General features: G+C 36.6%; 1 protein-coding gene across 1 annotated transcript in view; it reads left to right on the forward strand.

The window, feature by feature from the left end:
- The window catches only part of Thsd7b (thrombospondin type 1 domain containing 7B), an 814,215-nt gene that overhangs the window by 490,821 nt on the left and 297,316 nt on the right, over nucleotides 1-26,078 (forward strand). The window contains exon 12 of the mRNA XM_015479140.2: nucleotides 2,502-2,605. Coding sequence (XP_015334626.1) covers nucleotides 2,502-2,605 — 104 coding nt within the window. The remainder of the gene's footprint in view (nucleotides 1-2,501; nucleotides 2,606-26,078) is intronic.

The following is a 26,078-nucleotide window of genomic DNA, read 5'->3' on the forward strand; positions in this document are numbered from 1 at the left end:
TTTTTATTCACTAAAACAATGTTTCAGGTTTCTGTGTTGTGTCATAACCTCCTACTCTTTTGAATTAAATTCAATCACTGTTGGATTGTAAACAGCTCATGGTCTTAACAATCATACAGTTTTATCAGCACCCTTAAAAATACTGTTAGCAAAGATGTTTAGAGTTTTCCTGATTATTTGAGAAACTATATTTTAAAGCTGTGAAATTCAAGGGCTAATTTGTTCAGGAAAATGCAAGTTCTTTTCGGATAAAGTCCTCACTTTAAATAAAGTTCAAGAGGGTCATTGAAGGAGTCCAAATACCTATCGATTTCATCATGCTTTACTTTTGGGCTTTTTGTCTGGTGCCCAATTTGGGGAGGATGTTAAAAAAAAAAAATTGGAATCAAGCCTAGAGTACCATTTTTTCTTCAGTAACCACAGGACCATTGTGGAAACACTGTCAATATCCATCCTTTACTGCTATGTCTAAATATTGAAACTTCTGAGGCCTGCAAAAGAGCTCTCAAGGAAGGTAGCCAAGTGAAAAATTAGCCAAATCAAATATTATTAGACATCAGTATGAACCCAGGGCTATTATAATCAGATGTAATTATAGAAACTATTAGCAGGCTATTCTATTGTCCATCTCTTTACTATCTGGTTGCACTTCAATTTAACCACTTATGTTTGACCTAGTTTTTGTTATTGACCTCCTGCCATTTCCCCCAGAAATCAGTTCCACTGTGTGTGAACTGGAAGATTGTATCGTATCTCCTGATGTGTAGTTCAAACTGTATCCAAGTTAACATAAAATTCTTCTCCTTAGAAAACCATTCTTTAGTTTTGAGCAATATGGTTCCACTTTAGATTTTACTTTCCCCCTTATTGGGTATTATCTTAAGATGCAAGTTAAGGTAGAGACATTATCTTAAGATGCAAGTTTCTCATTATCTTCATCTTTCTTTTTAACTTTATTAATGTATCATATTTATATGTTTACCAAATCAAAACAGAAGTGCCTAATTATTTGTTCTGTGAATTAGAGCATATCTCAACTCATTAAAGTAGTAAGAAAAGGGGAACAAGCATGAGAACCTTATTCCTAGATAGACTTGGCAGTGGGCTGCAACCAAGGGTCTATAGCTGAGTATTCAGAGACTGAGGACTGAAAACTGGCCCGTGCTGATTTAGGCTGTCTCAAATTATCACTTAACCTGTCTGACCTCAGGTTTATCATCCTAAACCTGAAAGTTTCACATGGGAGTTCTGAAAATTTCTTCCTTCCCTTTCAGTCTGTACAGCAAACTATTTAACTAGATTAATGTCTGGTCTTGCATTCGTCTAAGAAGCCTATGGAAACTCAGAGAACCCGAATAAACTACACATCTTGGTAGAAAAGCTGAATTAAAACCCTTTATCATTGTAGTGTCTATGTTTTTGAATTATGCTGAATAAATCTGTCCATGTCCAAAGTAAATGTGTGACTAAGATTAAAAGGTGACTTCTTGAAGCAGGGTATATTTTTGTTTAGTTGTTTCCTGATTTTTCTCATAACTCCTCAGTTATTCCCTTTATGGTGGCCATTTGAATAAGGTCAATGATATTTTTAGTTCGTATTTCTTCTTTTTAAGTAGCTCTCTTAACAAAAGTTGCTCTTATTGAAAAATGAGATACACTAAATAATAGAATCTATGATTAGATTTAGAGGTTGGCTTTTCTGAAACACTATACAGTAACAGGATTAAGGATTAAATTAACCAAGTTATAATCTGCCCTCCTGAGTCATAAAAGTAGGAGTTTTATTAGCCTGAGAAAGGGCGGAAAAAAGTGGAAAGCCAGATGACTGTCTTAAAAACTATTTCCTCATAGGGAAAGAAATCTTGACATTTCAACAAAGGTGCCTTTCCTCTTCTTTCCTCTGATGAACTATCAGTTAAGATGCTCCCCAGGGCTCCTCTTTACCTTTTATTCTATAACCTGTTGAGATGTTTGAGTTACTTCTGAGTCCTAGGAAGCATCATATAAAAAATTGTGAAGCAGAAGGCTGAGTATTGAAGGGTTTTCCCTCCAGGGTTTCAGAGGTTCAAATTGAGATTCTCTAATTAATGCTCCAGTAGGACACAGGGTCTTTCCCCCAACCCCATTTCTCTCTTTTGTACGCAATCTCAAGTTCATAAGGTACCCATTTGACCTGTGCTTCTAGGGCTTTTTGTTAACACTTTTCTATGCAAGATACAGTTGTTTGTTTCTGTATGAGTTTTTAGGCAAAACATTCAAAACCAAAAAATATTAATTATTACATTAATCATGAATTTGGATCATGATTAATAGGAGACTATTTGTCATCCCCAGTGCTCCCCAGGGCTTGGTTTTATGACATTGGTTTCAAGTCCATTTTTATTGAATTATTATCTTTCAGATTTTGGATTTCAGATCCATTTATTTCAAGTATTTCTGTTGCATGTTTGTCATGGTGGAAATTATAGAATTTCTAGTTCACTTTTTCTTTATAATCACAGATGGAAACCACAGAAATGGAGTCCTTGTATCCTAGTGCCTGAGTCTGTCAGACAGGGAATAATGGGCACCAGCGAAGCCTGCGGAAAGGGGTTACAAACAAGAGGTAAGGAGATTTTCTATTTATATGTGGTTTAAAATAGTTTTCTCTTTATATGTTATTAAAATCATGTTACTCTTAAAATGAGTAAGTCCATCTCAGATTATCATTCCAGTATTAGGGAAATGTGAAAATATTTGCAGAAAGCAAATTCTCCAAAAGTTTACCCTCAATGTATTTTGTTTCCAGAAGGCAACTAGAAGATGTGCTTCACTAAGGTGAGCAAAACAGGAAAATTTGGTCTGCTACCTGGAAGAGAGTCCATTCACATTCAAGGGCAGAAAGGGAAAGGAAGTCCTGGGACCAAAGTGGTCTCATACCTAGAGAGCAGCTAATGTTGGTAGGAACAAGAGACCTACACAGTGTCAAAATGAAAATCTTAAATAAATGGACAGAATAGATCATTTGTCATGTTTAACTTGAAAAACTGCATGAGAAATATTTTGCAAGTGCAGAAACACTCAGACTCAGAGAAGGTGTGCAAATAAAATGTGAAAGAACTCCAGGAAATACAAAAAGTTGTAGGTGGTGGTAAGACGTATCTTCAGCTCCCCTGCCAATGGTGTTGTCAAGGAAAAACACCCAAGTATGTATTCTAGCAAAAATTGCGATTTCAACAATATTGACACTTTGGTGGAAGGGCTTGGGAAGAGCTCTAAGAAGGCATCAATAGAAAATGTCTAACAATGAGGAATTAATAGATGGAAACATATGCACATTTGCATAAATAAGAAGTATACATCAAAGGAAACTGTAAAAGGGTCTAAAATAATTGACTCAAGATAGGGACTTAGGTAATTATTTTTCACCATTATGCAAATTTGAAAGCTATGTATATGTATTACTTAGACAAAAATATACTTTAAATGGTGATTTATTTAATGTACTAAATAGTTATGTAAGTGAACACATTACAAAAGATGGAAAATCTAACTCCAGGAAAAAAAATATTACGCTGGAGGAGGAATGAGGCAAGATTTTCACTGTGTTCATTTCTTGTTGTCCTCACAGATGAGGTCTACTTTTTGCATGCTTATTTGTTGGTTGAATTGTGGATCCCCAAAATATATATCCATATATCACCCCCTATACCCTTTGCATGTGGCTTTACTTCAAAAAAAAAAAGATCTTAATTAAAAATAGGCAGGGTTAATACTATCAAAGAATGATATATGCATCTCTGAAAATGCCATGGTGAAACACATTATTTTGTATAATTATGATGTGCTATTATGATAAATAAAAGTAAGAATCTGATGGTAAGATTATCCTGCGCTTTAAATCCAATGACAAGTGTCTCTGTGAGACACAGAAGACAAGGGATATTGGAATGATGTAGCCAGAAGCCAAGGACCATCTAGTTCTACTGAAAGCTGGAAAGATCTAGAATGGATTCTCCCATGCAGACTTTGGAGGTTGTAGGGTCCTGCTGGTACCTTGATTTTGGACACTTAGTCTCCAGAGTGTGATAAAGAATATTTTCTTGTTTTCAGCTACCAATATGTAGAAGTTCTCATGGCTGTCTTAGGAAACCAATGCAGTGTTATTGTTGTTGTTAACTTGACAATGAGGTTCTTATTTTATCACTGCAAGGAATCTCATCAATGGGAATTTCTTGAGGTTTGGATTACTATTGAGCGCCCCTAGAAAGGGTTTGTCTGTGTTTCTTCTGTACACTCACATGGAGTCCATATCTATCTGGAAAAAAAATCTAAAAATTAATGTTCTCTTTGAGGACCCATTGTAGAAGAGCATAAACTCAGACCAGGTAGTCTTAAGAAAATCAGCTTAAGGTTGTAAATTCTCAAGAAACATTCTTTCCTTTTGTTATCCAATGCAAAGTTTTAGAATTGCAAATGGATTTACTGGGACCTTTTGATAGGCAAGTTTATTTTTATCTAGTTTCCCCTTAAACTCTGAAGACTAACCTTGTGATCTCTATTTCTAGTGTGGGGCCTTTTAAAAAAGTCCCTATATAAAGTCCAATCTGTGAGGTTTAATAGAAACCTTCACAGCAAAAGTTGTCTTTCTTGCTTACCTTGCAGGGTCTCATCCTTTCATTTTGTTTGGGACTTTATTGATTCTTTTCTTTCCAACAAACCTAGCAATAAATTTAGAAGATGTGTATTTTATTCAGTGTTTGTATCTTTTTCATTTGAAAGGATTGTTTATGTGGCTAACTTTTAAAATTGGTGCATAGTTAGGAATCCATTTGTGTAATTACTCTTCTATTTAAAAAAAGAAGAAAATAAAGAAATCAGCAGAACATGTAGAATTACACCCATGGCTAAAAGTCTCTGTCATCTCCAAGGAGATGGGCATCTTGAGTTGTGTTGTCCCATCCTTTACAGAAAACCAGGCAGGCCTTCTGCCCAGTTTCTTTTTTTTTTAATCTGAATAAAGAAATACTGGTTGTTCAGCTTTATGGAAAAGGAAAGTATAAAAAGAAACATACATATTCTAATACTTAAAAGAAATTGCTCTTACAAGGGTCAAATTTCGGTACTAAAACAAGAAGGAAAAAGCGAAGGTGCTGGCATTCCTAGAAGTGTGAATTAATCTGTAGATGAATTCTTTTTTAATTATCCAAAGTCGCTGCTTTAAAACTGGTTTAATAAGATTTCTGAGTACTTTCATCTCATTCATCAGCTGTGAGCATCCTCTATCAGCATAAAGACTCAACATGTGGCACTGGAATGGAGACACAGTAGGTGCTAGAGATTAAAGGTGTCTTGTCTGCAATAGCCTGGACTTCCTGCATTCTTTTAGGGTCACTTTCATTGAATAATGTTATGTGGACCAAAGGAGGTAGATCTCTAATCACTGTCAAATCTTTTGTTCTTCCATAATTAGTTTTTGTGACAGTGAGAAACTTAGTCTTCTTACATAAACATTTTGATGGAATCTGTGTGTTTTCTTCACATTCAAAGAATGTCTTTTAAATAAAAGTATTTTCCAGAACAAAACCATGGCATTTGCAGGGAAATGGATGGCATTGGAGAAGATAATGCTAAGTGAAGTCAGCCAATCCCCCCAAAACAAATATTGAATGTTTTCTCTGATATAGAGAGGTTGACTCAAAGTGGGATTAGGAGTGAGAGCATGGGAGGAATACATGAATTCAAGATAGGGAAGAAGGGTAGGAGGGAAAGGGAGAGGGTAGGGGAGTAACAAGGATGGTGGAATGTAATAGTCATCATTATACAAAGTACATGCATGAAGACTTGAATTGGATGTCAACATATTTTATATACAAACAGAAATACAAAAAGTATGGTATTCATGTGTATTAAGAATTGTGGTGCAAAAAAAAAAAAGTTACCTTAGGTAGAGGGAAGTGAATGGAAGAGAAATCAGAGAATGTGGGGATAAGAAAAATAGTAGAATGAAACAGACATTATTACTATATGTATTTATGTGACTGTATGACCAATGTGATTCTACAATATGTATACTCAGAAAAATGAGAAATTATATCCCATCTATGTATGAAACATCAAAATATATAAGTGCATTCTATTCTCATGTGTAACTAATTAGAACAAATAAAAAAAGAAAGAACCCCCTAGACTAGCACACCTAAGTGGCAACCTGCTCTCAGGTCCCCTCTTGCCCCTGTGAGAATTTCACACTTGAATAAATCCTATTCCTTTAAAAAATAAAAGTATCTTTTATTTTTTTAAAACTGAGCAAAATAGTTCAATATCAAAATAAGTTCTGGGATGCCTTTGCTTTCGAATAGGGTAAAGTAATATATAGGAAGAGGTTAAAAAATAGTATAGTCTAAATAGTATAGCAATTTATACCTTATGTCCAAAAATGTAAATACATATGAAATATATATATGTTTATGTCTCCCATTTTAGCAAGGTATTTTTATTTCATGCTTTTTCAGAATGTAATTTTTAAGGTTTTAATGTAACTGAATATTCTTGAAAAACAGAAGTAATTGCATTACATGAACAAAACTCAAAGGAAACAATTCATACTGTATGTCTCAGTACTGTATTTTCTGACTGAAAATTGTTTTTAAATGGTGTTGTCTTCATAGAAAGAGAGAGTTAAAGCTTACTAGCCAAATCTGTCTAAGAAACAAAGAAATATACCAAAAAGCTCACACTTTGAAAAGCCCCATGTATCATCACAACCTGTCCGTAAAAATGTCCAAGCCCTCAATGTGCTAGTTTTCTACCAATTATGATAAAATACCTGAGATAATCAACTTAAGGAAGGACAGATTTATTTTGGCTCACAGTCTTAAAAGTTTCAGTCCACAGTTGTCCCATTACTTCTGGGCCTCTGGTGAGGCATATCTTCATAGTAGGAGCACATGGCAGAAGAGGCTGCTCACTCAAAGTAGCCAGAAAGCAAAAAAAAAAAAAAAAAAAAAAAAAAAAAGACAGGAAGGGGCCAGAGTGCCCTTCAAAGGTACATCTCTAATAACCTAACTTGCTTTCCCTAGGCCCCACATCCTGAAGGTACCCCCACTTCCCATGGTGCCACACACATGCTGGGGAACGGGCCTCTGGACAACATTCCAGACCCAAACTGTGGCAATCAGCTAGTCATGTTTTCCTATCTGATACCAGGAGTACTTTTTAGGAGACAAAGAAGATACTTTTAAACTATTGGACATTCATTCTCCAAATGTAGAATAAAAACTTATAATTACATAAGTTTGTTCTGTTATATTCATTTATATAAATCACAAACAAAAAGGCATTTCAGTAGATTCAGAAAGGGAAACACATACCAGTTTTTGTTGTGACTGGGTAATAACAGAGAGAGATGGTCATAACCATTTTTATTTGAAAATGAAACTTTTTTTTTTTTTGTATGGGAGGGGAGAGGAAAATTTCTCCTTGGAAGAAAAGTGGAGTCATTTCATCTATTTTCTTCAGAACTTGGACAGAAATGACCTACATTAGGACAGGGGATGTAGCTCAGTGGTAGAATGCTTGCTTAGCATGCAGAAAGCCCTGAGTTCTATCCTCAGCATTGCCTAATACTATTACTAATAATAGAAATGACCTACATTAGTTGTGGGATATGGGAATTTCCCGTAGGGGATGGGAGCAACTGCAATCTACCCCAAAGACCCTTCTTTCAATGTCACTTTCTTAAAAGAGCAAAGACATCTGGCAATACTTTTCCTGTGTATTTAATGAAAGGAGAACTTGTCCCCACTTCCCAGATCAACCTACTGAAATTTCTGATTTAGATGACAAGCAAATAATTATCCAAATATATTGTTATCAGTACCTTTTGTGAGGGCAGTTTTCAATGTTTTAATGCTCCACAGTTTAATTCCCAGCACTTCCTCTTTCCTTCCTCCTCCTCCCTTTCCCTGTTTCCTTTCATCTACTCTTCTAATCTTTCTTCTATTTACTTATAGTGTGGGGTTTTTTAGGGGGGCAGTGGTACTGGGGAGTGAACTTGGGCACTCCACCACTGAGCCACATCCCCAGCCCTGTTTTGTATTTTATTTAGAGATGGGGTCTCACTGAGTTGCTTAGTGCTTTGCCATTGCTGAGGCTGGCTTTGAACTCAAGATCCTCCTGAGCCACTGGGATTACAGGCATGTTATAGTCTGTCAATTTCATTCTGCTCTTTTCTCTTTTCCTGTCCAGCTTCCCTTCCCCCTCTATCCTTTTTTTTTTTTTACTCCATTTTTGTTCTTTCTTTTTTCTTGGGATCCCCCTGCCCTTTTTTTCCCCTTAGTTTGTTCTAACTTTTGTATAGGAGAGAGAATATTTGACCCTGGATTTTCTGAGTCTACCTTATTTCACTTAGCTTGATGTTCTCCAGTTCCATCCATTTTACCAGCAAATGCCATCATTTCATTCTTCTTTATGGTTGAGTCAAACTCCATTGGGTATACATATACCACATTTTATTTATCCATTAATTTGTTGATAGGGCACCTAATTTCATTCCATAACTTAGCTATTGAGAATTGCACTGCTGTACCTCTATCACTCACTATAGGATGCTAATTTTAGATTTTTAAGAAATATACCAAAAAGTAAGTCACAGGGTCATATGGTGGTTCCCTTTCTAGTCTTTTGGAAATCTCCATATTGCTTTCCAAAGTGGTTATAACTTGTAGTCCCACCAATAATGAATGAGTGATATTTGTTCATATGCTGACTCAGATATTTATTTTTCTTTTCTTCTGCATGCAATATTTCATTGAGTATGTTTTGTAGTGCAGGCTTAGTGGTTATTAGTTCTTTTACTTTTTATTTATCATGAAGGTTTTTTTTTTTTTCATCTTCCATTCCAAAGGATAGTTATACTAGACACAGTAATCTTGATTGCCACCTTGTTTCTTTTATGGCTTGGTGTATATTATTCCAAGCCTTTCTGCTTTAAAATTCCAGTCTGACAAATTCATTGAAATTCTAGTTGGCTTACCTCTAAAAATGACCTTCCATTTTTCTCTGGCAGCTTTTAAAATTCTATCCTCATTATGTATATTAAGCATGTTAATTATACCAGGTCTTAGAAACTTTTTTGATCTTGACTATTTGGGTTTAAAAATGACTCTTGTGTTTGAGTTTTCATCTTATTCATAAGTTTCAAGTTTTCTCTGATAATATTTTATTGGAATGGTTGAACATTCCTTTCCTTTGTATTTCAGTGCCTTCATCTGCAACAAAGATTCCTACATTTGGTCTCTTAATGTTATCCCAAATTTCATGAATCTTCTGGTCATGGTCTTTAAAAATCTTTTCCTTATTCTTGACTTTATTTTCAAGATTATATACTTTGTCTTTAAGACCTGATAATCTGTCTTCTATGTGGTTTAAATTATCAGTGATGCTTTCAATTGAATTTTTAATTTGATGCATTGGGTCTTTAATTTCCAGGATTTCTGTTTGTTTCTTTTTCAAAATCTCTAGCTCTTTATTAGAAAGATCTTTCACTTCCTTTTAAGTTCCTTCATTATATCTCCTTTTAACTCATTGAAGAATTTAATTGTAAAGTTTGTAAATTCTATCTGAATTTATACACTACTCTGTATCTTTGGTATATATAAGTACCTACTAGCTTTCTGTTGAGTCAGAGGAAAAGACAGTTCCTCATTGTCTGTGACTTAGCAGCCCAATTATTTTCTGTTAGGAGGTGCAAGCTTGTGTACCCTCCTGAAGAAAAGCTCCATATATCTAGTGCTGTCAAATCTAGTGTGGGCTGCTCTAGGTATATTTTGGAGTGTGTAGGGTGTGGAATGTAAGGTAGATGCATTGCACTCGGTTTGATGTTTCACTGGGTGACCCATGGAGAGGCTGTCAGGCTACTGCCTTCTCTGGAATGCACTGGTCACAAGTCTGTGGGTTTGTATCTGGACACACTGGGCGGTGACTAGTGTCTGTGAGATTCTCCTCTGTAAGCCCTGTTGTAGGCTACACTGCCATCATGTATATGTAAGGTTCAATATGGATGCTTGGGATTATCCTCAGGATTTGCCTTCTATGGGTTTTATGGTTTGGATGTGAGGTGTCCCCCAAAAGCTCACGTGTGAGACAATGCAAGAAAGTTCAGAGGAGAAGTGATCGGATTATGAAAATGATAACCCAGTCAGTGAATTGATCCCTAATGGGATTTGCTGGATGGTAACTGAAGGCAGGTAGGGTGTGGCTGGAGGAAGTGGGGCATTAGGGGTATGGCTTTGGCTATTTGTATCTGGCAAGTGGAGATCTCTCTCTCCACTTTCTGAGCATCATGTGAGCTGCTTCTCTCCTCCACGTTCTTCCTCCATGATGTCCTGCCTCACTTTGAGCCCTGAGGAATGGAGCCAGTTGTCTGTGGACTGAGACCTCGGAAACTGTGAGCCTCCAAATAAACTTTTCCTCCATTACAATTGTTTTGCTTGGTTCCTTTAGTCACAGTGGTGAAAATGCTGATTAAATCAGTGGGTTCATGTGAATGAATGAGAACTGAATTAAGTGGCAACTCTGGGATTCATAGCTTTGGCTCCTCCTAGAGATGCTGGGGTACAGGAGCTACTTCCCTGGTTGCTATGATTTTCTTGTTAAGACAGCCCAAGGTTTCAAGCCTGCATGCTTGGAGGGTGCTGAGCTGTTTCAGCTGACTCTTTCCATTGGTTGTGGCAGCACCAGACATAGGGCCCAGAACTGTTGATGACTGCTGTAGGATGCTATATGCCTGCTCCCTTCATGTAACTTTCTTTAAAGTGCTGTAGAGCTTGGTAGCTGTCAAATGTGTGAGATGTTTGACTGTAGGCTTTTTGTTGGTGGTCTGTGATGTAGAAGCCTCCATGTTGGCTAGTGTAGATCACTGAGGTACCATCCCTGTGTCTGCGATAGAGCATCAGTTGCCCTGCCTTTGAACTACTGTTAGTAGGTGGTTGTAAATTGTTGGGTGCTTACTCCCCTCTGCTGGGACTTCTATATACTGGTGCTCTGTAAGTGCTTGGTGACTATCTCCAATTGTGGGGCCTGCGGATGCCGGTTCTTTGTGGCCATCTGAGGCACAGAAGCCTCTGCTGTCACTGGTGCAGCTCAACATAGTTTTGCCTAGCACTAGGTTGCTGGTAGAATGTCAGTTGGCCCGTCTTTGATTGAGCTCCTTCTGAGCTGGGTGCTTTGATGGGTGCGGGTTAGCACTCCCTGGGAGTAGTTCTCAGATCAGTTCTACCCCACTTCCCTTGTCCCTGGTGATAGGGAGGGGACTTCACAATTCTCAGCCAGCAACAATCCCTCTAAAAGTTCTTTCTAGGTGAATTGCTGGGATAACCCACTTCAGAGGTATTCTCTCTGGTTGTATTGGTTACTATCTTAAGGACAGGAGAAATGGTATTGATTTAATTACTTCTAGGGAGGCTGTCCAGCTGTGGTCTCTACACAAAGACTGCCCTGCCCAGCACAGCTTTCAGTTCAGAATTATGGCTAAGCTATATGATATCCTTTACTGTCATGCTGCTCCTATTCTGTTTAACTTGATCTGCTTTTCTTTCTAGCCATTGTTAAGTAAGTACTTGATAGGCTTTTCTCTCCCTTTTTTCTTTCCTCCTACCCCTCCCTTAAATTCCACGCCCATTGGGGTTTAAGATAAAGGAATTCTGTCCTTATTTTCTACTCTGGCAACCAAACTCCAAGTTTCTCCAAGTCTCAAGCTGTCCAATGCTGAATTTTAGAGAATTCTGTCACCCACCTCTCTGATCAACTGTTCTTTACTACTTCTTCACTGGGTCATGGAGAGGTCAAGAGCTCCTGCCCAGATCTGTTCTGCCATGCCCCATTTTTATTGTGAGATCACCTTTAATAAATGTGATAATCTCATAGGAAAAAGTGATCAGACCCCAATATTCTTTGCATTAAAGAATCCTCTTGGGGAGGCTTCTAACTTCCAGTCTGACATCCAGAACAGAATACACTATTAGAAGGCATAATGTTAGTTATAAATAAGCTTCAGATACCAAGTGATGCATTATAAATATTTTAAGGAACTTTCATGAGATCTCTCCAAAATATAATTGCTAAAAATGTAAAAATAAGGAAGGTCAGGTTAGAATATAGACATTAAATCAACAGCATATGCCAACTCTCAAAATTAAAATATCCTCAGAGTGTAACAAAAGGATGGGTTTTATAATACCCTAGGCACTAGGTTTTGAGAGTCAAGTGTTGGATTCAGAGTAGAGATTGCATTTTAATGTAAGTGAATAATTTTTCATTTCCTTTACATGTTTATGGGTAGGATTATCTTTGTGGCTTTCATGGTTGCTGCAGGTAAAATATGCACATTTAAAAAACTGGTGATAAATTTCAAATAAATATTTTTAAAAAGGGGCAATCAAAAGCAGAATGCTTTAGGTCTGGGGTTGTGACTCAGTGGTATAGCACTTGCCTCACATGTGTGAGGTACTGGGTTCGATCCTCAGCACCGCATAAAATCAGATGAAATAAAAAAAAAATTGTGTCCATCTACAACTAAAACAATATTTTAAAAAATCAGAATTCTTTAGTCACAAAATGGTACTAACTGCGGATGCAGAAATGTATTATATCAACCTCTCAATTTCTAGCATAAGCTGTGATGCAAAGTACAGAGTTGCCTTCTTCCTCCCTTTAGCCAATTCTCATCTCTAGCAATATTTCCCTGATGGAATGGATGTTGGGGATGAAGATGGGTGGGTGACAAGTAAAGATTGTTCAACAGAAGAATGTAAAACTCTGATCAAGAAATTTCTCTGTTAGCCATGTGGGTCTCAAGACTATCTTCCCTTCAGGAATGCTAATATGAATTTCAAAGTCTACTGCAAACTGTGTAAATGTAATAGGATTACTTGTCTCTTGTCCAGGACCGAAATTCTCTCTCTTCAAATAGATGCATATCCCCTGGCTTCCCTCAAGGTCAAGGTGTTCATTTTTGTTTAACCTACATACCATCTCAAGATTGTATTAGGAGGAGGTAAAATGAGTGCATTTTTTATTTGCATCTCTAAACAGAACAGAAACACCAATCCTCATTCTGGGTAGCAGCAAGAGAATGTGGGGCCCACAGTTACACCAGTTACACTAGGGATTATAAAAACTAACACAAGAGCCTCAAATAGCTCTACTGCTACTGTGAATCCAAACAGAAGCAGAAGTTACTAAACAGTATATTTTTAGGCCAACCATATTACGAAAGATTAACAGATGCAAAAAAAAATTAAATAAAATAACACTCTTAATCCAGGTTATATGGGGAACAAGAATTGAAAACCTATTACAGTCAATTAATCTCAATAAGTACACGAGGTGATCTGCTTCATAATAGGATATAAATCATAGACGCTGAAAATAGGAAGGCTGGGGTTCATGAGGCTTTGTAATTATGGCAAGAAGGGTTTTAGAAACCTGTGCTGGAATAGTAATATTTTGAAAGGATTAGAAAAAAATACACATAAAAGGCATTTTAATGGGCTGGGGTTGTGGTTCAGTGGTAGAGAGCTTGCCTAGCATGTGTGAGGTACTGGGTTCAATCCTCAGCACCACAATAAATAAATAAATAAATAAATAAATAAATAAATAAATAAAATAAAGGTATTATTTCCATCTAAACTATTTTTTTTTTAAAAAAAGGCATTTTAAGAAAAAAAACAATAGCAATACTTACTTAGTATCTTATATTCAGAGCAAAGTATAGTGATGAATTGAAAAGACTCAGTGGTTTTAGGCCAATGAGAATGGGATAGTATTGACATAAAAAGCTAACAGAACTTATACAAAAATGCACATACACACATACAGTGAGAGAGAGACATTCTTAAATATCCAAGAGTAGTCATTCCTCTGCCTAAAGGAATCCTCTATCTATATCCTCTGCCTATGTAGTTGATGCCACTTGTTTCCTCCAGTTGAACATAAAAAGTGTAGAAGCCTAACATGGAGAGGCGGTCTCCTGTGATGAAAGCAGGGAGCATTCATGGGAATGCTTCAGTGAGAAGCAGCTCCACTCAAGCCCTGGATTGGCCACTCACTACTTGTGTGAGGTTGGTCCAACTGCTTACCCTGTCTGGGTCTCAGCTGTCCTATCTACAATGGGGATAATCATTCTAGTTTCTTGGTGATTTTGCCAGTGATCATGTTTATGAAGGAAACCTTAATTCCCTTTGTTTTTTCAACCCTTAGATGATGGTGATAATCAGAAGCTAGGGGGAAATGTAAATATCGCAAAGCATTTTTTTTTTTTTTTTTTTTTTAGTAAAAGTAACTAGTGATGAGTAGAGAAATTCATCAGTTATTTGAAGGGTATGTAATGTGTGACCAAACAACCTTCCTTTGGGAAATTTTCCATGTAGAGTTAGCATATGCTAGAATTGCTGCAATTAAGAAATTTTTATTACCTTCTTTTTATGTAACAGAGTTTTCCAAGCTCATTTGCCGATAGCCTATTTTTCAAGAAATACCAACTAAAATCGTTATGTTATTGTGAAATATAAATATAGTATCATAAAAATCACAGAGGTAAAATTTTTATGAAGAATCAGTGTAGGATTCTCAAATGTTTTTGTACCAGTTAAAAAATAGATAGGTAAATAGGTAAGTAGGTAGGTAAGTAGGTAAGCAGAAGGGAGACCAGTAGAGTTGAGGACGAGCATCAAGAGAGCAGGGAGGGAAAGGGGAAGTACTAAGGAATTAAATAGAGCAAATTCTATACATGTATGAATATATCACAATAAATCTCAATATTAGTTATAATTTACTAATAAAAACATATTACGTAAAATAATTGTATAAAAACAGAAGTACGAAATTGACAGTTGGTGGACATAGCTCAGTATCCAGAATATAATTTCAGCAGAGTAATTGTAGGTTAAAAAAATCGTAGTTTTGAGACCAATGGTTGAGAAGAAATAGATATTAAGTAGATGACATTACAGAATATTTGTCAAAGAAAACCAGGAAAGAAGCATGACAGTTCAGGTTTTGAAGAGCAAAGACAAGACCACCCTGTACACATCTAAAGACAAAGTAGAATTAAGTGGCGGGGAACGATCTTGAAACTGTCAGGAGAGGGGAAATCCTTGAGTGAGTCAGTGCTGGAGATGGGGATGGGATGTGACCCACTGTAGAGGTGACTTCAGGAACTGAAAAAGAAGGAGCTCCTCTCTCTTTCGTTCTGAAGTCCAGGGGGAAGTAGAGCACAGGTTCTGGGGTACCGAGGAAGAAAGATAAAAGCTTTTACAGAATGGTTCAGTGTTCACAGAGACCCCTTTCTCAGCAGTCACTCATGATCTTCTTTACATCCAGTAATCTCTTCAGCCCACAGAGGTCTGCTTCCTTAGACTCTTAACCTCTACTACTGTGTTGTGGTTTTATCCTGGAACTCATGCTACCCTGTACTGAGCCTGATCCCTGTTCTGAGCCTGGCTTCTCCTTTCCACTCAAACCTTAGTGTGCCATCAGTCTTCATAGTTCTCTGTTCCATCTGCCCAGGTCACCCCAACTTTCCCAGGATTTAAACTCTAGGGATCATCCTAAACCTTTATTTCAGTGAAGTCATTTCTCTCAATTCCAGGTTTAGGATTTGCCCCTTAAAATATCAGTTGCTGTACAAGCACTATACCATGGTTTACAAGTGTTATTTTAATTATGAACCTTTTTTCTACCTCCAGAAACTGGACTTCTCTTCCTGAGTTTCCAATACCAGGGAGTTGCATCTTTAGCTGTCCATGAACCAAGAGCATCAGCCTTAGCATCCTGTTAGTCCCATCTTCCTAAGGCCTCTGCATCTACCTGGGTATCACAGTGCCTCCCGATGGCTCTCCCTATTTCCTGATACATGTTTTTTTTTTTTTTTTTTTTTTTAAATAATCTATCTCAGCTTGAAGTCAGAATCACCTGTGTAGGGGAACTCATCTGATTATCTTACCTTCTTAAGACATTTCAGTGGCTCTGTCTTCACCGCCATTGTCATATGCCTCAAAGGGCCGCCTCAGTCTAGTGCTGTTTTACTTCTCGAAGACCCCATCCGTTGGCCAGGTGTTGCCCAAGGCCACAAAACACTCATCACCTCTGGGCTTTTTATATCAGGAAACCTTCACACCTACCTCCATTTATTGGGATCTATAATGTCCCCCACTCCATCTCCGATATCACCCCATTCTTCAAATGATTCCATTCTGCCGCAGTCTGGCTGGGCACAAAATAACCGAGCCACCACAAAGCCTTGTAGATTCAAACAGCAACTCTTTATTCCTGAACTCTCACCAACACTCTACTCACACTTCCCGTGAACACCCTGCCTCCACTCGGCTCCGCGCACCAATTCTCTCAGAACCCCGAGAGAACTCCAAAGGAGTGGGTGCCTGAGGCAGCAGGAGGATCCCAGCAGGATCCACCCTAAACCTGGTGACCCTAATCCCTGAGCAGGGTCACCTTTCAACCCAAAATGCCATGCACCATTCCTACTTGGCTATGGCTCTCAGCACCATTCTTCCAGCTGTAGTTAAGCACTTCTGAGCATATACTCCATAGTTTTGTGTACTTTATGTATCATAGTCACATTATAACTTGAATGTTCTCTTATTAGGTTTTGTTTTGTTTTTAGTACTGGGATTAAACCCAAGGGTACTTTACCATTGAGCAGCTACATCCCAAGCTCTTTTTATTTATTTATTTGTTTATTTATTTTTAAATTTTGAGGCATGATCTCTGTAAGTTGCTTAGGGCCTCACTAAGTTGCTGAGAGTGGCCTCTAACTTGTGATCCTCTTGCCTTAGCGTCCAACTCACTGGGATTTAGGTGTGTGCCACCATGCTGGGATCCCTATTAGGTTTTTTAGCTCCTGAAATATAGAGATCGTGCCTTATTCATCTTTATATCTCCAATTCCCCAAATACCTCTATATTGCATAAATAACTGTCACTCTTTAGGTGTTTGCTCAATAAGTATGAATCAAGAAGAAGTTAAGAACTTTTGTAAAAATATAACGAACAGAAATACATATAATGAATGCATGATTTTATTCTGTAGAGTCAAAACCAGAAATAATAACACATTAAACTTATTGTTATAAACTAGCTTTTTAAACATTTAAATCAAATTATGGAAACAGGAAATGTGCTTATAAAGTTGAATCTCCTGGAGAGCAGAGGCTATATCAATCTAACTCCATATTGGGCAGATTTTACAATTTGCTTCAAAAGTGTATTTGTAATGAAAGAAAAATGAGGTGGTATCACACAACTTGATGTTGAATTGATCATGAATTGAACTTATATAATTTATCTAGTGTCTCACAAATGTCCTTGAAATTTGGAGGACTTTGTCCCTTACATAGGAGAAAGCAGGAGAAAAATGCCGATTCTCTTTCTCTAGACCACTGTATTCACTTGGTGATGAATTCACCACCACCATCACCAAGGGCTATTTGGTGACATCTGGAGGCATTTTTTGTTGTTCATAAGTGGATTGCTGAGGGTGATACTGGCCTGGCCCTGGATATCAATAGTGCTGAGGTTAACGATTTCTGTTTTAGAACCCCAAGTGGAATATTAGCTTTGCTTTCCCTCAGTCAGACAGATCTAATTTGAAAACGTCGTCTGTATTTTCTGGATTGCTCAAATAGTTTACCATACAAATAATATTTCTGACAATGTGTGCCTATTGTTAATAACAAGCTAATTGGTTAACAGTGTGTATAGCTGTAAATTGATTACAAATGCATTTTAATCTGTAGCAGTGCTAACCACTTCTTTAAAGAACCATTTGTTTCAACGTGTGGATCTGAGACACTTCAGAATTCACAATTGGACAGCGGATGGTAATGTGACAGTTGCAAATCTGCAAACTCGTAATTAAATTCTGAAACACTTGTGCAGAATGAAATTTTGAGTACTGTGCCATCTTATCAGCGGCCTCCCCGGGAAGTTAAGGTTTTGGAGTGACATGTATGATATAATTACACTCCACATAAAGAGCTATTTATTCTGTGTTTGTATTTTAGAACCTGCTAAGTTTGATTTGTGTTGGTATTATTCTAACAACCCAATCTATGCTTAGCACAGTCAGTACTTAATAAGTAGTTTTTCTTCTTAATGTTACCAGAAAAATAATTTTGTCTCCATGGTGGTTGTTATCTACTAATATATTTTCCATATTAGGTGTTTATTCCCTGATGCTGATTATTAGTATTTTTTGAACTTAATGACACTTGTCCCTTTTCTGAGTCCCAAAAGATAATTACCCCAGTCACATTTGTGTGTGTGTGTGTGTGTGTGTGTGTGGTAATGGGCGCCTTTATCATTGAGTCACACCCTTGGCCCTTTTATATATTTTGTTCAGAGACAAGGTCTCGCTGAGTTGCTTAGGACCTCTCTAAGTTGCTGAGGCTGGCTTTGAATTTGCTATCCCCCTGCCTCAGCTTCCCAAGTGCTGGGATTACACATATGCGCCACTGCACAGGCGTTATCCCAGTTTTCTCTAATAGCTCTAGATCCCTTCTTCCTTGTGACCTTATTCTTTGTTGCCTTTTCTATGTATAGTACAGCTTGTCCTTCGGTTACTTAATCTACTAGGTTAAATTGTACACTAATACTCCCTGTCCCCACCAGTACCTAATCTGAGCAGTGACTTTTCTTCTTTCTCAGTGGAACTATGAATCAAATAGTGTGCCTTCTGCTCACCTTCTGCTTGCCAAGGGATAGGCTGCATAATTTTCCAGCCAGTGTAGGCTCTAGTTTCCTAGATTTGACTATCAAGTTGAGTGAGCCAAGGTAGATTTAATCACATCTCTGTGCTTTTCAAATTCAAGGACTGCCCTAGTTTTTGTTCTTGGCATGTAGATTGTTGTTTTTCCCTTCCTGTTCTGTGAAATAACTTGTGCCCTCTCTTCTCCCCTCCTCCTCCGCCTCTCCCCTCCCCCTCCTCCTCCTCTTTTCCTCTGTATCTCTTCTGTCTCTAGCTCTACTTTCTGTCATTCTCTTTTTGCTAAGTAAATCAGAATTGGCTCTCTCAATTACAATTTTAAACACTTAATATCATACTCTTAATAACTTGAATATATGCAACACATTATTACTATATTCTGTATTCAAAAGAATGGAATAACTGGGGAATTGCTCTGCACTCTTTCCAATTCTTAAATAAATATATCTTATTAAGTATAAGACCTACACATCGGATCCCAAATCTCTTCTTTCTTACTGATGCCAACTTAATGTAAGCCATATCATCATACTGGACTATGATATGAATCTCCAAATCTACACCTGATATTTCTTAAATGACTAAATGTAATTATTTCTCATTACTTGTTTAATGTTTTTTAACATATCACTATACACTTCTAAAATATAAAATGTAGGGCAGTTCATGATGTGGTTCCTATTTTCATTTCTTTAAAAAAAAAAAAACTTGATTTATTTATTTTTATGTGGTACTGAGGCAAGCACATGCTAGGCAAGCACTGTACCACTGAGCCCCAGCCCCAGCCCCTCCTATTTTTCTTTTTTACCTTACCTGATACTGGCCCTCTAATGCCTAATTCACACTTCATTTTCCCCAGGTGGTCTGTTTTCTCTGCTTTGCCTAACATTGTCCTGATGCTTTCAAGGTAGGAGTTTCTCTCTTTTCCCATGGTGTCCTCCTTTCAGGCTTGTATAGTGATTAGTTGGAATTATTGGCTAACTTATTCCTCTATCCTAATGATTTTTAAAATTTCTGTGAGCAGAAAGTATGTTTCATTTGGTTTTTTTTTTTTTTTTTTTTTTGGTATACACTATATATAGTGTCTGACTCATTCTAGGTACTCAATAAGTATTCAGAAAATTAATATGTTGATGCTTATCTTTCCTTGTGGTCACAAAATGTTAACTAATGTTGACAATTTTCTACTTCTAAAAAGTTTTCAAATATGAACCCATAACTGGTGTTGAGTAATTCTTAGAATACTACTTTTAGGTTTCATTTTTCTTCCTAGCCACTACCTCCTCAGTATCATGGTTAACAATTGCTCATACATCTCAGATGTAATTTCTTAGGATTCAGCAAAGAAAGTATGTCCATGTTCTTCACATAGTTTTATTATAATCATAATAGAATCATAATAGAATCTGTTCCAGTTAAAATGGTAGCACAACTAGTATCACAAAAACAAATACTATGAACATATTCTTAATAAACAATGACACTTGACTATTGAGTGCATATTTATTTTTCTATTTTACTTAGTTTATAGTTGTTTTGAAGTGACAGATTTTAGTTTCTGCCTCTAAAATATACTCAATATACAAATGCACCTACTTTTTTTCTTTGCATCTGTTCTATTTGAATAATTTTCTTCAGTTTTGAACTTGGCTACCCTTCTCATGCCCCAGCCATCAAAGTGTTCAACATATTCATCTCAAATAGGGCAAATTGACCTCCTAAAATAAATATCCTAAAAAGTCTTTAGTTAGTAGAATTCCCCTGATTATATTTCTTCAAATGTTGAAGTTCATGATGACGAATTTGTTTCCAATAATATCTTTTATCTTCTGATGGACAAGATAGATTAGTATTTACAAATTCATATGCTATGTGACCTGACCTCTTCTACTCACTGAAGACTGATGCTCCTTCAAATTTTTTATTTTGATACATACTTTATGGTTACCATTGAATACTTATTAAACAGGTTAACTCAGAATACCAAAAATAAATTTTTTATTTTCCCCTGTAAATTGATTGAGATTCTTTGGATAAAAAATCCATTGGGATTGAAAATGACTTTTTAGCTTCATATATTCCATATCACGAGTTTCTTTTATATGTTCTCTACCAACCTGTAAGCCCTAGACTATGAAAATAATTGGTTGTATATGTTGTTTATAAATTTAAGTCATTCATATTATGTTCAACTAGAATTTTTTCACTACTTCTAATCAGTTTAACTCAATTACACATAAGGGTTGTTTTTCTTAATTTATTTCTTAAAGATCATTTGGTCTTTCTTTCTTAGTTACAGAGATGCCATTCACTTCCTAAACTGACATAGAACTTTATATAAAATGGGGGTATTTTGCAGTGCGAGGGCTAACATGTGAGTTAGTGAGGCTCCAATATAAGGCTACCAAAGCTAGGAAACTATATACACTCTTTGTGATTCTAGGATTGAGAGCAATGTAGTTACCAAAACTCTAAACTAGTGCCAGAGAGGGTTTTAAATAATATTATGAAACTCATTTTTAGTAACAGTTATCACCAATGTGATAATTGAATATTATGTGGCAGTTTCTACAAATACCCTGTAGAGTAAGATAAAAAGTAGATATTTTGAAGAACTTTCCCAACTCTCATATCATTGTCACTGGAAATACAAAGGACCCAGAAGTGTCAGTGGCAGAGTACAGAATAAACTCTTTCCACCTGATCCCTATCTGGTTTTTATAGATTGTCGCTAGGGGGAAGCTCCAGTGGCTGGGAACTTCCCCTGGGTGTTGTGGCTTCCTTGCTGGTTGATTGGTACATTCTAATACATTCAGCTTTTCTCAGCCAGGACCACATCTTCAAAATGAATTCCTTATAATTAGTATGTAACAAATTCAACTGAGTGGCCCACATTTATTGCTTTGAGTTTTTTGTCTTGATCTCCAGAGAAATTTAAAAATATATTTTGTAATACTTGTTTTTATGCATATTTTTAGATTTGTTGTCTTTTGCAAAGACTCATAGATATGAAGGTTGGAGGGACCTCAGAACATATCCAGTGGAATGACTCCCTGACTAGTCACCCTTACCTGCTGACCAGTCACCCTTATTTAACCTTCCAAATATTTTATAGCTAACATACTGAGTTCAGTTTGGTCAGATTTTTAAAAAAATTTTAAAAGCCAAAAATTTCAAGTAAAAACCTTAGATTCTATATGACCTTGATGTTGGTATTGTCCATCATCTCTCTTCTTATACTCTTGGACTAAACCAGCATGCCTAGCTTCTTCAATAGCACAGATAATAGTCTATGACAACTTTACTAAACACTAATATGGTGTAGTCTTTATTTAAAAGTGAATAAATATATGGTGAGCTATAAGAGCTATTGAAGTGTTGTGTTCATAATTTTAAGATCAAGATATCTCAGTGGGTCTGAATACAAAATAACAAAATTTGAATGCAACTGTCAACTTCTTTATTGAGATATAGAAAAATTTTGAGAAACATATTTCATTGAAAAACAGTAATGTACTGTTATTCTATTTTAAATAATATTTAAACATGAAGACTTAATTGATTGTTAAATTTAAATATTAGACATAATTTCAAATTGATGAGTTGTTGTATCATGGTTTTTCTCTATTTGGTATAGGACATTGATTTGGTACAAGTGAATGATAGATAGAAGCTTTAAACTTTCTCTCTGTATGGATTTGTTATATTTTTGAGGAATTGCTTTTAAACCATAAAACATGATAGTATATGCAATCTTTTACATCAGTTCTTTCAATTGGGCAATAAAATATTGAACAATATTTCCTTACAGAAGCATTGCTATTTCACTGTTACATGCCTGACGAAAATATTTTATCTACTTTATGGAATGAATAGGAGCAAATAAAGGTTGATTATGATTTCACAAAAATATGTTTCATGGATGGAATGATTCCTCCATATTTCATGTGCTAAGGGAAATCAAATGGGAATGTCATTATACTTAGCATTTAAAAACCTAATGCTGTTTTAATTGCTTCTTATTTCTACTTGCCCCTGCCCTCTGCAAGTTTCTAAACTAAAAGAAAGAGAAAAGTTAATATATTCAATTTATTCTGGAAAAATAGCCATACTTATTATGGTAATATCACTTAATCAGTTATAATGAAAAACTAAACCCTGGCAAGATTTTTTTGTAATTTACAGAAAATTATCGAAACTTAGAATTCTGTCTCCATTCATCCTGCCCTCCCTTCCCTCTTTTCTTCCTTTTGTAGAATGATAATTTTGCAACATGCCGTCTCTGTTTTTAAGTATAGACAGAGGTTTATGTAGGAAGGTAGATGCATATTCAAGGGAGAATGCAGGTTATCTCAAGATTAAGAAGCAGCCCTGATTATTGAAGAGATGTATCAGAGGCCAGAATGGAGGTGGACCCAGGGTGGAGCTGCACAATTTCACACCACTTTTCATTGAGCTTTCGTATTTCTCTCATTTTACAAGGGCATGTCTGTCTGTCTGTCTGTCTCTCTCTCTCTCTCTCTCTCTCTCTCTCTCTTAATCTACTATTTGAATTATACAATTTAACCAGTAATAATAGGATAAGGGTAAGTGTTTTCTATGCAAATATTGGGCATAATAGCTAATCCATGTGGAAAATGAAATTCTCAAAGTTTGTTACCAAGTCTATGGAACAAAAGCAATAAGTTCCCCCAATATGAACCTCATACTGCCTGAAAAATTTAGAGATGATAAGTTTAATAAGAATTCATGGGAGGACAACATTGTTATAATAGAAGACATGTTCTTCAATGGGTAATAAATGAAATCATCCATGAAAAAAAAATAAACTTATGCTTGTAATCATAAATAGATGACTAGCTGATTTTGATACTAAAATTTAGGAAAAGCAAGAGAGTGACTGAGCTAGTATGTATGGGAAGAAAGGTTGAAAGAGTTCTTGGGGTGACTGAGGAGAGCTGAGGAGAGGGTAGGTCCAAGATGACAGAGACTGCAGGGCTTATGTGGGAGGTGTATGGAAGCTCTAGAAACTGTGTTGGGTAGGAGGTACAGATGGAGAATAAAGATTATGTGCATGTGTTAAGTTTGAAGTTCATTGTTGCAGTTCTAATCACTGTCAAAAAGAAAGAAAATCTTTTTACAATTGGAATCTGTAACCTTTCTTGTAATTCATATAGCAATATAAAAACCTCCGTCCCACTTACTATTTTTTAAAAAAATGGGCCACCCAGCTCTGCATCACAGCTGGACTATTAATGTTTATGATGGGCATTAACCCAGCTGCCCTCAACTTCTTTTTGAACAGCTGCTCTTGCTTTTCTCTTTGTGGTTCCCAGGATCTGGCTCTGGTCCTCTTCAGTTCTTAGTACTTGCTTTTGGCTCTTTTCTAGTACAATTGTTTGTCTATTCCCTTACTGATTGTCATTAATTTAACAAATATTTAATGAGCACTTCCTATGTTATAAGCACTGGTTCTAGATACTAAAATACAGAAATAAAATAAAAACCCCATCACTCCTATAATTATTAGCATGATGAAAGGAAAGAGATTATCAACAAAATTAATGAATGGTTTGTATCAGTTTTAAGTTCTATGGAGAAATAGGAATGAAAATTGGAAGAGTGCAGAAGGCAGGAGGGAGGTGAAATGAATAGTTCAATTCGTACTGTGTTGATCAGGGAGACTCTTGCTAAAAAAGTGACATTAAGCAAAGATGTAAAGGAAGGAAGGCAGTGAACAATGCTGTCTTGGCAATGCAAAAGCTCTCAGTTATAAAGTGCCTATTACATCCAGTGAATAGCAAAAGACAGTGAAGCTTGAGAACAAAAAGCAAGGAGGAGAAAAGGGAGAGAAGAAGCCAGAAAAGTGGACGTGGACAAGAAAAGCAAATTATATGGAACCATTGGATGGATTTTAATTTTTGCTGTGAGTGGACTGGGCAGCCATTGTATGGCATTACTCAGAAGACTGCTATGATCTGACTCACATGGGTGTTGAGTAGACAATCAGCCATGAAAGGAAGGACCCATGCAAGAACACCAATTAGGAATTTACCAGAACCATCCAGGGAAATGATGATGGTGACCTGGATTCAAGTGGTACCAACAGAAATAAGAAATGGTCAGGTTTTGAATATGGTTTTTGAATAGGATTGATGGGATTTGCAAATATTATGAGAGAATAGTTGTCCTGGAATGACTAGAGATGTAATTTTGGGAAACATCAATGCATAGTTTATATTGAAACCATGAGACTATATGGATCACTTGTCAGTGACTGCGTATAGCTAGGGAAGAGTTCAAGGACTAAACCAGAACTAAGAGGTCAGGGAATTGAGAAACAACTGGTAAAGGGGACTGAGAAGAGGCTTGTGGTGTCCTCAGAAAAACTCAAGAGTATGGGGTCTTGGATACCAAGAAAAGAAAATGTATAAAGGAATATAGATAGGGAACAACTAATTCTGCTAAATGTTGTTGGAGAACTAGTAAAAACAACATTCAAGTCTTTGTTGACCTTATAAGAACAGTGATTGGAGGTGACTGAAAATTTGTAGGAGCAAAATTTCAGGAGCATTACAAAATAACTGGGGAGAAATAACAAAAGACCTTGGGGCCAGGCACAGTGGTGCATGCCTGTAATCCCAGAGGCTCTGGAGGCTGAAGCAGTTAAATCATGAGTTCAAAGCCAGCTTCAGCAATGGCAAGGCGCTAAGCAACTCATTGAGACCCTGTCTCTAAATAAAAATACAAAATAGGAGTGGGGATGTGGCTCAGTGGTTGAGTGCCCCTGAGTTCAATCCCTGGTACCAAAAAAAGAAAGAAGAGAGAGAGAGAGAGAGAGAGAGAGAGAGAGAGAGAGAGAGAGAGAAAGAGAGAAAGAGAGAAAGAGAGAAAGAGAGAAAGAGAGAAAGAGAGAAAGAGAGAAAGAGAGAAAGAGAGAAAAAGAAAAGACCTTGGGACCAATTTTGATGTGAAGGGAATAGAGAAGTGGAGCAGTGGTGGGGGAGGGGAGATGCAATCAAGGAACTTGTTTTGTTCTAATATTGAAAATAATAATAATTAGAAGGAATGATTCCAAGAAGAGGCAAACTCATGATGGATAAAAAGGAGGAGTTGGTGGAAGGAGGTTCTAAACGATAAGAGGTTTTAATTTTTTAAATTTTCTGTGTTAAAAATGAACTTAAGAGCATTAAAAAAAGAAAGAAAAAGAAATGAAAAGAAAAACAGTACATTGTAAATTCACCTTTTCCTTTCATTCCCCAACCACAGTCACGTGTATGTGTGTGTGTGTGTGTGTATATATATATATATATATA

Source organism: Marmota marmota, unplaced genomic scaffold (assembly GCF_001458135.2).
Source record: "Marmota marmota marmota unplaced genomic scaffold, marMar, whole genome shotgun sequence".
NCBI lineage: Eukaryota > Metazoa > Chordata > Mammalia > Rodentia > Sciuridae > Marmota > Marmota marmota.